This window comes from Muscardinus avellanarius, assembly GCF_963383645.1.
Source record: "Muscardinus avellanarius genome assembly, chromosome: 12".
Classification (NCBI taxonomy): domain Eukaryota; kingdom Metazoa; phylum Chordata; class Mammalia; order Rodentia; family Gliridae; genus Muscardinus; species Muscardinus avellanarius.
In genome coordinates this window covers 37,027,165-37,040,429 of record NC_137798.1, presented here as the reverse complement: position 1 = coordinate 37,040,429, position 13,265 = coordinate 37,027,165, and the positions used below count along the sequence as shown (strand labels likewise).

At 39.5% G+C, this 13,265-nt stretch overlaps 1 protein-coding gene across 2 annotated transcripts in view; it reads left to right on the top strand.

Moving 5' to 3' along the window:
• The window catches only part of HEATR5A (HEAT repeat containing 5A), a gene marked incomplete at both ends in the record, with an annotated part of 101,021 nt that overhangs the window by 62,987 nt on the left and 24,769 nt on the right, over positions 1-13,265 (top strand). For both annotated transcript variants that reach the window (XM_080706842.1, XM_080706841.1), the window contains 3 exons: positions 4,362-4,541; positions 6,100-6,339; positions 9,697-9,878. In XM_080706842.1, the coding sequence (XP_080562968.1) occupies positions 4,362-4,541; positions 6,100-6,339; positions 9,697-9,878 (602 nt within the window). The remainder of the gene's footprint in view (positions 1-4,361; positions 4,542-6,099; positions 6,340-9,696; positions 9,879-13,265) is intronic.

The following is a 13,265-nucleotide window of genomic DNA, read 5'->3' as shown; positions in this document are numbered from 1 at the left end:
AAATGGTTGTGTTAATCTTAAATTTTCTATATATACATGAGTCTAAATCAAAATTTTAAAGTTAATATGCATAATATGTTTTAAACCTGCTGCAAGAACAATTACTAACAATTATCATTTCATCCACTGATTGTAGTGGTTTAGAGCATCGGTTCTCATTCTGAGACCCATCCCCAGCCCCAAACCAGCGACATCTGCCTCAGTGGACAACTTGTTAGAATACCAACAAGTAACGCTGGGCGTGATGGCACACGCCTGTAATCCCTGCGCTTGGGAGGCTGAGACAGGAGGATCGCACAGGTTCGAAGCCAGCCTCAGCTATTTAGTGAGGCTCTCAGCAACTTAGTGAGACCCTGTTTCCAAATAAAATATAAAATAGGTCTGGGAGTATAGCCCAAAGGTAGAAAGCCCCTGGGTTCCATCCCCAGTACCACCCAAAAAAAAAAAAAAAAAAAAAAAGAAGAATGCCAACAAGTGGCTCCATCCCAGACCTATTGAACCAGAAAATCTGAGAGTCCACCCAGCCGTCTGTGTTTTTACAGTCACTATGTTTGTACTGAAGTTTGAGAACTATTGATATACAGCAAGTTTTTTTAATAGCATTAAATGGAAATTAGACTTAGTCTTTAAGTAATTTCTTATACATGCTTTTTGTGTGTGTGTGGTACTAGGGATTGAACCAAGGGGCACCCTACTCCCAATCCTATTATTTATTTATTTATTTATTTGTGATACTGGGGATGGAACAACTCAAGGGCATTCTACCTCTGAGCTACACCCCCAGCCCCATTTTTTTATTCTTTGATTTGAAACAGGGTCTCACTGAGTTGCAGAGGGCCTCTCTTAAGTAGCTGAGACACTTCGTGAACCACAATCCTCCTGTGTCAGCCTCCCAAATGCTGAGATTAAAACGTGTGCCACCATGCCTGGCCCTATTTATTTTTATTTTGAAAGAGAGTCTCACTAGGTTGATGAGAACATCACTACTGGCTGAGGCTGTCCACGGACGTGCGATCCTCTTGTCTCAGCCTCCCAAGTACTGGGATTATAACCATGTGCCACCACACTGTGCTCCTGCACCTCCCCCCTTTAAGTTATATTGAACCCAGGAACATTGTACCTCTGAACTAGACCCTCAGCCCTATTTTATTTGTATTTTGAAACAGGGTCTCGCTAGGTAGATGAGAGTCCACTATTTGCGGAGATCCCCAGCCTTTTTAATTTTTCATTTTGAAATAGGATCTCACTAAGTTGCTAAGTGTTTTGCTAAATTGCTAAGATTGGCCTCAAACCTATGAAACTTCGGTTTCAGTCACACCTGACTTAATCTATTCTCTTAAAATTACAGTTTGGCCGCCAGGCATGGTGGCACATGGTTGTAATCCCTGTGCTTGGGAGGCGGAGACAGGAGGATCACGCAGGTTCAAAGCCAGCCTTGCTGGCTTAAGAGACCCTGTTTCCAAATAAAAATATAAAAAATAAGGAGTGTAGCCCAGAGGTAGAAGGGTTTCCAGGACAAAAAAAAAAAAAAGAAAAAAAAATTGCAGTTTGGTTATTAAAACGTTTGTGCTAAATCAGTTCCATGGCTAGACTGATATAATAATCATATAACAGGTTGCAGAACTCATTTGAAAACTATTCTATGAGCTGGGCGTGGTGGCACACGCTTGTAATCCTAGTACTTTGGGATGATGAGACAGTAGGATTACAGGTTTGCAGCCAGTCTCACCTACTTATTGAGGCCCTCTACAACTCAGTGAGACCCTGTTTCAAAATAAAGAATAAAAAATAGGGCTGAGTGTGTAGCTTGGAGGTAGAATGCCCCTGGTTTCAATCCCCAGTACTGCAAAAAAAAGGAAAGGAAAGGAAGAAAGAAAGGAAAAAGGAAGGAAGGAAGATATTCTATGATTCCTCTCCTTAACCAGGTTATTTTATTCTTCTTACAGTTTCATATATTTTTCCCAAAGAGACCTTCAGTTTATATGCACCACTGAAATCTTCTATGGCTGTTGCTGTAAGCTTTGTGTTAACATGCTAGTATGTTTTTAGAAATATTGAATTACCTATGTGAGTAAAATTATAGTAAAGAACTCTGTGTTCTTTCTTAGACATTTGTACTATTTTGAACACACAGAAAAGTTGAAAGAACTGTATAGTGAATACATTGATTCACCTACCTAATATTTCTATGACATTCATTTTATCTTCATCTATACACATATGCAAATTTTTTTTGCCCAGTCATTTCAACACATACTGCAGACCTGAAAGTTTACTCCTAAATGCTTTAGTTTATTTCACATGAAGGACATTCTACATAACCATACCCTGCTTGTATACCTATAAAAGTCAACACTGATTTAGTAGTGCCATAGAATTTACAGACCCAAAACTGTCCTTTATGACTCTCCCTATCTCATTACCCCCAACTGAAGCTAGGATGAAATCATTACTCACATAATGTAGTAGCTGTTACATCCATTTAGACTGCTAATCTGAAGCATTCTTGTCACTTCCTTTTGATCTTTAAAGATAATTCCACTTTTAAAATAGTCTAGCATAATTTCGAGAATATAAATGATTTCATGAATGCTAAGTGAGTTGGATCTCCAAGAGAACATTTTTTGGCATTTTCAGAATTAAAGGAAGTAGATGCTAGATCAAGGCTTGTATTTCTCCTTTGAGAAGTTTTATTACTTTCAGTGAGAATATTGTGTAGTAACTTACGTTAATTTAATAGTTCACAGCCAGGCATAGTAGTGCATGCTTGCAATTCCAGAATTTGGGAGACTGAGAGAGGGATTTGCAGGTTCAAAATTAGGCTCGGCAACTTCGTGAGGCTTTCAACAACCTAGTGAGACCCTGTTTCCAAATAAGAAATAAAATTGGGCTGATGATATAACTTTGGCGGTAGAATGCCTCACCAAAAAATAATAATAATATTAAATGACAGTTTCAGAATTATAGTAATTAAGTTTCTCCTACAATAATTATTTTTTATTTGGCTTTTAACTCACATGTTAAAAAAAAAAAAAAACAGAGCTGGGGCTGGGCGTGGTGGTGCAGGCTTGTAATCCCAGCGTTTGGGAGGCCGAGACAGGAGGATCGCACAGGTTCGAAGCCAGCCTCAGCTACTTAGTGAGGCTCTCAGCAACTTTGTGAGACCCTGTTTACAAATAAGATATAAAATAGGTCTGGGAGTATGGCCTGGAGATAGAAAAACCCCTGGCTTCCACCTCCAGTACCACACACACGAAAAAAAAAAATCAGAGCTGGAATGAGGAAGAATAATATGTTTATTTATTTGAAATTTACTCTTGAGAAAAAAATAAATACTAAACCAAGAAATATTGGATAGAGCGGGCATAGTTTGCATACTTATTATAATCCTAGTACTTGGGAGGCTGAGACAGAAGGATCACAGGTTTTTGGTCAGCCTCAGCTATATAGTGAGGCTCTCCACAACTTAGTGAGACCCTGTTTCAAAATAAAGAATAAAAAATAGGGCTGGGGGTATAGCTTGAAGGTAGAATACCCCTGGGTTCCATTCCAAGTACACCAAAGGAAAAAAATGAAGAAATATTGGATAAAATGTATATGTACTGTGTTGAACTTTAACTGGATAATATTTACCTAATTCAAGAAGACAGTTTAAAAGCCAGGAGTGGTGGTGCATGCTTGTAATCCCCGCGCTTGGGAAGCTGAGACAGGAGGATCACACAGGTTCAAAGCCAGCCTTAGCTACTTAGGATTTCAGCAACTTAGTGAGACCCTGTTTCCAAATAAAATATAAAATAGGTCTGGGAGTATAGCCCAGAGGTAGAGCCTCTGGGTTCTACCCCAAGTACCACACACACACACACACACACACACACACACACACACACACACACACACACACAAAGCCAGGCGTGGAGGCACACACTTGTAATCCCAGCATTTGGGAGGCTGAGACAGGAGGATTCCGGTTCGCGGCCAGCCTCAGCAACTTAGCCCTCTGTAACTCAGTGAGACCCTGCTTCAAAAATAAAGAATAAAAATTAGGGCTGGGGGTGTAGCTCAGAGGTAGAATGCCCCTAAGTTCTACCCCCAATACCGCAACAAAAAGACATATTAATATGTTTTAATAAAGACTTGATATTCAGTGACTTTATATTTTTTAAAAAGCTGTACAAATTCATAAATAACCCCAAAATTCAATTGTAAAGTAAAATCTACCTCAGTGGATTAGGGCACAATATTTAGTCTAGTTCTTCAAAGCATATTTGTATGTAATACTCAGTAACTGTCGAATGTGTGTGCTTCTCATATGGCAGTTTTGTTTTCTGTATTACTTAGATCATCGATTTTCTTCTTGTCAGATGCTAACATCAGAGAAGTGGGCCTCGAAGGGGCATTATTAAGCTTACTAGACAAAGAGACAGATCAGAGACTGTGCCAAGATATCAAAGAGACTTTAAACCATATGCTTACATCTATGGCCGTGGAAAAACTCTCCCTCTGGTTAAAGCTTTGTAAAGATGTACTTGCTGCATCAGCTGGTAAGTACTGATGATTTCCAGTTGAAATAATAAACTTGAAAGTAAAAACCTTACATAAAATTATTTTTCACTCACAGTTCATCAGTCATTGTTTTCTTCAACTTAAGATTTTGCTTGTAGTGTTAGATTTTCCTTTCATTTGAACAACGAAGAATCACACTTATGTCTGCTTTTCCCCCTTTTCATTGCCTTAAACAACTTTCCTGCATCAAACAAACAATATTAAAAAAATAAAATAAAATAGGGTTGGAGCTGGGCATAGTGGCGCATGCTTATAATCCCAGCATTTGGGCGGCTGAGACTCGAGGATTTTGGTTCACAGACATCCTCAGCTACTTAGTGAGGCACTCTGTAACCTAGTGAGACCTTGTTTCAAAATAAAGAATGAAAAAAAAAAAAAAAAATAGGGCAGGAGGTGTAGCTTGGAGGTAGATTTCTCCTGGGTTCCATCCCCAGGCCTGCAAAGGGGGGGGGGGGGTTGGGGTTGTAGCTCAGAGGTAGAATGCCCTGAGTTTAATCCCCAACACCATACACACACGGTATTTTTAGAATAGCAAATGGTTTGTTTTATAGCATTAGTTCCATTTTAAGTTGAGTAAAATAGTTGTGAATTTCATAGTTATAGAGGAGATACTTAATTAGTCAGCAGCTTCAGCCATCAATACAGCTTTCAAATTATAATGACAGCCTAGGGTCTCTTCTAACAAAAATATTTTTAGTGAATTCAAGAATTTTAAATCTATTCAAGGTCCAGTGTTAAACCAACATCTTAAAAAAAAAAATCACCAGTGTACTCTACTCATATTCCCTGCTAAAAAATGTTGAGCTTTCCATAAGTACAGCCATCTACATACACGGGATTGATCACTGTCCCAGTATCTAGTGTTGTATTTGACAATTTCACAGCTTTGTTGTTGTTTTTTGTTTGTTTGTTTTGTTTTTTTGGTGGTACTGGAGGTAGAACCCCGGGGGCTTTCTACCTCCGGGCTGTACTCCCAGATCTATTTTTTTATACTTCATTTGGATACAGGGTCTCACTGAGTTGCTGAGAGCCTCACTAAGTAGCTGAGGCTGGCTTCGAACCTGTGCAATCCTCCTGTCTCAGCCTCCCAAGCACAGGGATTACAAGTGTGCGCCACCACGCCAGGCTGAGCTTTGTCATTTTGACCTGGAACAGCTGTCATTGCATGTCCTTTAGGCAACACTTTTATCTATAGTTATTGGAACCAGTTATTTGATGTTATTACACAAGGTGGTGGCGCATGCTTGTAATTCCAGCGTTTAGGAGGCTGAGACAGGAGGATCATGGTTTGCGGACAGCCTCAGCTACTTAGTGAGGCCCCTTGCAACTCAGTGAGACCCTGTTTCAAAATAAATAATAAAAAATAGGGCAGGGGGTGTAACTCGGAGGTCGAATGCCTCTGAGTTCCATTCCCATACCTAAAAAAAAAAAAAAAAAAAAAATTAGTAGTAATTCTAGTTTGCATTTAAAGTCTCTTTTGTGTTCCTTTTAGCTACCCATTAATTACAATTACATTTTGTTCTCCATTGATAAAAGATTTTGCAACTGTAACCTGTGTGGATGCAATGCAAGAGGAAGAAGGAGATAAACTTGATGATGGCTCAGTCCTGACCACCAGAAGTGATGAAAAATCCCATCCTTTTACCAATCCCCGATGGACTACTAGGGTCTTCGCTGCTGAATGTGTCTGTAGGATAATTAACCAATGTGAGAATGCAAACAGCGCACACTTTGACATTGTTTTGGCACAAGAAATGAAAAAAAGGGATTCAAGAAGTAAGTGGCATAGTGATGAAAAGACCAAATGATATAAACAGAAATACTGTCTGCTTACGGTTTTAATATTAATTAAAAATGAAGCCGGGCATGGTGGCACATGCTTGTAATCAGAGCACTCGGGAAGCTGAGACCAGAGGATCTTGGTTCACAGATAAGCCTCAGCTATTTAGTGAGGCCATTTGCAACTCAGTGAGACCCTTTTTCAAAATAAAGAATATAAAATAGCTAGGCGTGATGGCACACGCTTGTAATCCCCGCCCTTGGGAGGCGGAGACAGGAGGATCGCGCAGGCTCGAAGCCAGCTGCACTGGCTTAAGAGACCCTGTTTCCAAATAAAAAAGTATATAAAAAAAAAAATAGGTCTGGGAGTGTAGCCCGGAGGTAGAAGGGTTTCCAGGAACCTCAGTACCACCAAAAAAAAAAAAAAAAAAAGAATATAAAATAGGGCAGGGGATGTAGCTCGGAGGTCAAAAGCTCCTAGGTTCCATCCCCAGGCCCATAAAAAATAAAAATGAAAGTAAAATATTTTTATTCACCCAAATAATTATAAAACTTGATTCCAATTTGTATATAAGATTTTTAATGTTTAAATACAGTCTTTTTTTTTTTTTTTTTTGATACTGGAACTCAGGGGCATTCTATCTCCAAGCTACACCCCAGCCCTTTTTATTCTTTATTTTGAAACAGGGTCTCACTGAGTTGCCAAGGGCCTCACTAAGTGCTGAGGCTGTCCAAAACCACAATCCTCTTATCTCAGCCTCCCGAATGCTGTGATTACAAGTGTGCACCACCACATCCAGCCTTAAATACGTTCTTAATGAGTGAGCTTCAAATATGAATACAAATTTCACTTTGGGCATGTGCAGTGAGTTAAGTTTTTAGACAGTGATCATGTTCTTTGGAACTAATGTGTATATTAGCTAGTTCCCCAAAATAAAATTGTAGTTGGCATTATGAAATGTTAGTTCTTCAGTGTAAGCTATAACTTTGTTCTTTGATTTTCTCTCAGATATATTCTAGTTAAAAGCTTTGTCTCTAAACATTATTGGAACACTCAAGTGATTTTCCAAAGTCATTTCCCCAAATTCTTATACAAAATACTGTGTTAAACAGATAAAAGGGAAAAAATTTATTTTTTGCAGTACCAGGTATTGAACTCAGGCATTCTACCTCTGAGCTATACCGCAGACATATTTTTAACACTTTATTTTGAAACAGGGTCTCACTGCATTGCCTAGGGTCTCACTAAGTAGCTGAGGCTGGCCGTGACTCTGCTGTCCTCCTGTCTCAGCCTCCCAAGTACTGGGATTACAAGTGTGCACCACCACGCTCAGCTTAAAAAGAATTCTCTTTCATTACTTCTATAGGTACGGTTGTGTTTTATTTATATTTCTATCATTTGGATATTTGGCAAGACATACAAAAATATGATAATCTAATCCATATAAAGAGCCAAATGAAACTTTCTTAAAGGGTCATTGAATCTTTTAGCTTCAATGTGAAAAAAAAGAATAAATTACTGCCTAATTCATCAAAGTCTGAGGTCTCCTAAGTACCAACTAATTTACTTTTATCAGAGCTTAATAACAACTTAATAACTCTTTAGTAAACAAATTTTGTTGTTGTTGTTGTTGTTGTTGTTGTTGTTGTTGTTGTTGTTTTGGTGGTATTGTGGTGCCTGAAAACCCTTCTACCTCCAGGCTACACTCCCAGACCTATTTTTATACTTTTTTATTTGGAAACAGGGTCTCTTAAGCCAGTGTGGCTGGCTTCGAACCTGCGCGATCCTCCTGTCTGCCTCCCAAGTGAGGGGATTACAAGCGTGCACACCCGGCACAAATGTTGTGTGTGTGTGTGTGTGTGTGTGTGTGTGTGTGTGTGTGTGTTTTGTTTTTTGTGTTGTTTTTTGTTGTTGTTGTTGGTACTCGGGGTGGAACCCAGGGGCTTTCTGCTTCCAGGCTATACTCCCAGACCTATTTTATATTTTATTTGGAAACAGGATTTCACTAAGTTTCTGAGAGCCTTACTAAGTAGGTAAGGCTGGCTTTGAACCTGTGCGATCCTTCTGTCTCAGCCTCCCCAGCACTGGGATTACAAGTGTGAGCCACCACACCTGGCTAAACAAATATTTATTAAAAAGACTGCTAGTACTCTTTAAAAAAATACTACTTCAGCCGAGCATGGTGGCACATGCCTATAATACCAGTACTTGGGGAGCTGAAACAGAAAAATCACGGGTTTGAGTACAGCCTCAGCAAGTAGTGAAACTCTCATTAACCTAGGGGAGATCCTATTTCAAAATAAAAATAAAAGCCGAATGTGGTGGTGCACACTTGTAATCCCAGCATTTGGGAGGCTGAGATAGGAAGACTGGGTCACAGGCAGTCTCAGCTACTTAGTGATGCCCTTTGCAACTCAGTGAGACCCTGTTTCAAAATAAAGAATAAAAAGTGGGGCTGGGGGACCAAGCAAGGTGGTGCACGCTTATAATCCCAGCATTTGGGAGGTAGAGACCAGAGGATTGTGGTTCTCGGACAACCTCGGCTACTTAGTAAGGCCCTTCACAACTCAGACCTTATTTTAAAAAATAAAAAAAAAACTAGCCAGGTGTGACGGCGCACACTTGTAATCCCAGCATTCAGGAGGCTGAGACTAGAAGATCATGGTTCGCAGACAGCCTCAGCTACTTAGGGAAGCCAGGCCCTCTGCAACTTAGTGAGACCCTGTTTCAAAATAAAGAATAAAAAATAGGGCAGGTGGTGTAGCTCAGCTTAGAGGTTGAATACCCCTAGGTTCCATCCCCAGACTTGGCAGAAAAAAATAAAAAATTAAATTAAATTAAATATAGGCTGGGGGTGTAGCTCAGAGGTATAGTGCCCCTGGGTTCCATCCCCAGTACTGCAAAAAAAAAAAAAAAAAAAATGGGGCTGAGGTTGTAGCTCAAAGGTAGAATGCCCCTGGTTTCCATTTCCAGTACCACTACATACATACATACATACATACATACATACATACATACATACATACAGGCTGGGGGCTGGGGGTGTAGCTCGAGATAAAATGTCCCAGGGTTTAATCACCCGTACATAGAGGGGAAAAAATATTACTTCTGCTTTTAGTTTTTTAAGAACCACATATAATTGTTTGGTTTAAGATAGTTTTGTGTGTATGAACATTTGAGTGTGCATTAAAATCAGCTTTAAAGTCTGTATCACAGAGTAAAATAATAAATCAAATCAGAGGTACCTAAAAGAAAATTTAGGCCATGAATTTAGGGAGAAGTTACTATCACTTAATGTAAATCTTAGTTCTGGCATATTCTTTTTCTTAATAAGATGTTTTTTAATCTTGTAGATGACTTCTTGGTGCTACATCTGGCTGACTTAATTCGCATGGCTTTTATGGCTGCCACAGATCACAGTGACCAGCTCCGTCTTTCTGGCCTTGAAGCACTCTTAGTTGTTATTCGGCGATTTGCAACTATTCCAGAACCAGAGTTTCCAGGTCATGTGATTCTGGAACAGTATCAAGCTAATGTAAGCATTTTCTGTTACAATTTTTTTTTTTTTTTACATAAAAAACACTGATGAAGCTGGGCACAGTGCCACATGCCTGTAATTTTGGAAGACTAATAGAGGATTGCAGATTTGAGACTAGCCTCAGCAACTTAGTGAGACCCTGTTTCAAAATAAAAATAAAACAAGGCTGAGGGTATAGCTCAGAGGTCGAATGTCCCTGGGTTCAATCCCCGGTATCACATACACACACACACACACACACACACACACACACACACACACACACACACACACATTCTCTCTCTCTCTCTCTCTCTCTCTCTCTATATATATATATATATATATATATATATATATATATATATATGGCTTAGAGTATAGGTCAGAGATAGAATGCCTGTGGATTCAATTCATAGTACCAAACAAACAAACAAACAAAAAAAAAACTAATGAAAAAAATCTATGAAACTATTTGGCATGTCACCTCCAAGCTCATAAAAGAAGATATAGTTCTTCTGACATATCAGTTAATATCAGTTTGTAGAAAATATGTATATTTGTAGAAGAAATCTAGTAGTTATTATTTTATAGAGCCTGAAGTAAAAGCAAAGCAAAATGATACATAAAAACAGGTCTTTTATAACTTAGGTTTTTATTTTCTTTGGGGGGAGCTGTACTAGAGATTGAACCAAGGGGCATTCTACCTGAGTTACATTCCCAGCTCTCTCTCTTTTTTTTTTTTTTTTTTTTTTGGTAGCACTGGGGACGGAACCCAGGGGCATTGTACCTCCAAGCTACACTCCCAGCCATATTTTTTAGTCTTTTTATTTTCAGAACAGGTCTCACTGATTTGCGAAGGGCCTTACTAAATATCTGAGGCTGCCCGCGAACCATGGTTTTCTGTTCTGTCTCCTGAATGCTGGGATTACAAGCATGTGCCACCACACCCATCACTCCCCAGCCTATTTTAATTTTTTTTTTTTTTTTATGGTACTGGTGGTGGATCCCAGGGGCTTTTCTACCTCTGGGCTGTACTCCCAGACCTATTTTATACTTTATTTGGAAACAGGGTCTCACTAAGTTTCTGAGAGCCTCACTATGTAGCTGAGGCTGCCTTCAAACCTGTGTGTTCCTCCTGTCTCAGCCTCTCAAGCTCTAGGATTACAAGCGTGCACCACCAACAGGGTCTCACTAAGTTGTGAGGGTCTTAATAAGCTGCTGAGGTTGGCCTCAAACCTGGGATCCTCTTGTTTCAGCTGCCCCAGTAGTGGAATTCCAGGCATAAGTTTAAGGGTTAGTTTACATAACTCAAACCTTCTTGCCAATTTTAAGAAACAAAGGACTTTTAGTAATGAAATCTTTAACAAATGTCTGACTAAGTACCATAAGACTATCCTATTTAGAGTACATGCATGTTTTTTGTTTTTAGGTTTTGTTTTTGTTTTTTTTTTGTTTTTTTTTTTTGTTTTTTTTTTTGGTGTGGTACTTGGGTGAGACCCAGGGGCTTTTCTACCTCTGGGCTAAACTCTCAGACCTATTTTATACTTTATTTGGGAATAGGGTCTCACTAAGTTGCTGAGAGCCTCACTAAGTAACTGAGGCTGGCTTCAAACCTCCTGTCTCAGCATCCCAAGCGCAGGGATCACAAGTGTGCACCACCACGCCCAACAGTTTTGTTTTTTTTTTTTTTGTTTTTTTTTTGTGGGTCTGAGGAATGGAACCCAGGGGCATTCAACCACTGAACTACACCTCCTGCTGCCCTATTTTTTATTCTTTATTTTGAAACAGGGTCTCACTAAGTTACAGAGGGCCTCAATAAGTAGCTGAGGCTGTCCACAAGCCATCACCCTCCTATCTCAGCCTCCCAAATGCTGGGATTACAAGCGTGTGCCACCACGCCTGGCTTGGCATTGTTTTATTTTTAAATCATTAGTCCTACAATAGAATGTATGTTTAACTTTTATTATTATTTTTATTCTGAACTTAGTAAATGAATCAGGCTTCTATTACTGGTTTTATAATCTTTTTAACTAATTGTGTATGATTGGTACATCGGGCAATCTAGGAAGAACAAGGAAGACAACAAATCATCTCCTGTCTTCCTCTGTCAGCATTCATCGAGGGATATCTCACATAATGACTCACAGGCAGCTTCTGGCTAGGAGTTAGGGAAAACAAAGCAATTCGCCAAGTGGTTAACAGTGTCCATCACCTTTTCCTGGCAGGAAGTGCCAGTGCATGTTTAGGGAGAAAGCAAAAGAAAGGGATTGAAGTTACATATAACTGTCATCTTAGAATAAAATATTATAATTCAGCCAGGCGTGGTGGCGCACGCTTGTAATCCCTGCCCTTGGGAGGCTGAGACAGGAGGATCACACAGGTTCGAAGCCAGCCTCAGCTACTTAGTGAGGCTCTCAGCAACTTAGTGAGACCCTGTTTCCAAATAAAATATAAAAAGGGTCTGGGAGTATAGCCCGGAGGTAGAAAGCCTCTGGGTTCCACCCCCAGTACCACGAGAAAAAAAAAATTATAATTCAGCTTAATAAGGGAGTGCTTATATTTTTAGCTTTTTAGAATTGCAAATGCTAGAAATACAGTTACAACTCATTTAAGCAGAAGTTCTTGTGATTATTGTCAGAAATCTCTTATTTGGCTCTGCTTTCTTCCACACTTGCTTGATTCTGAAGTTTGCTTTCTCCAAGTGATATCAAGATGGCTCTCCTAGCACCCAGGTCCTTATAAAGAGATAGTACTTCTTTCCCGATATTTCAAGCAAAAATCTTAAGAGCTTTTAGTATCCCAGTGTTGGTCCTTAGAGCCAAACAGTGCTATCAGCTCTAAAGCTGCCATATGAAACAGTTGAGGGGAGAGACAGTTTCCCAAAGGAAAAACTGGGATGCAGTTATCTAAAAATAAGAGATGTGCAAAGCAGGCAAAAAGAAAGTAGATGCCCGGAATTCTTATTATGAATATATAATTTTAAAATAATGTTAGCTGAGCCAGGCATGGTGGCGCACGCTTGTAATCCCAGCTCTTGGGAGGCTGAGACAGGAGGATCACATAGGTTCAAAGCCAGCCTCAGCTACTTAGTGAGGCTCTGAGCAACTTAGTGAGACCCTGTTTCCAAATAAAATATAAAATAGGTCTGGGAGTATAGCCCGGATTTAGAAGGCCCCTGGGTTCCATCCCCAGTACCACAGGAAAAAAAAAGAATAAATAATAATAATAATAATAACAACAATAATAATAATGATGATGATGATGATGATGTTAGCTGGGTGTGGTGGTGCACACCTGTAACCCCATACTTGGGAAGCTGAGACAAGAGGGTTGTAGGTTCAGAATCAGCCTCAGCAACCAAGAGAGACCCTGTTTCAAAGTTTAAAAAAAAAAAAAAGAGGGGGC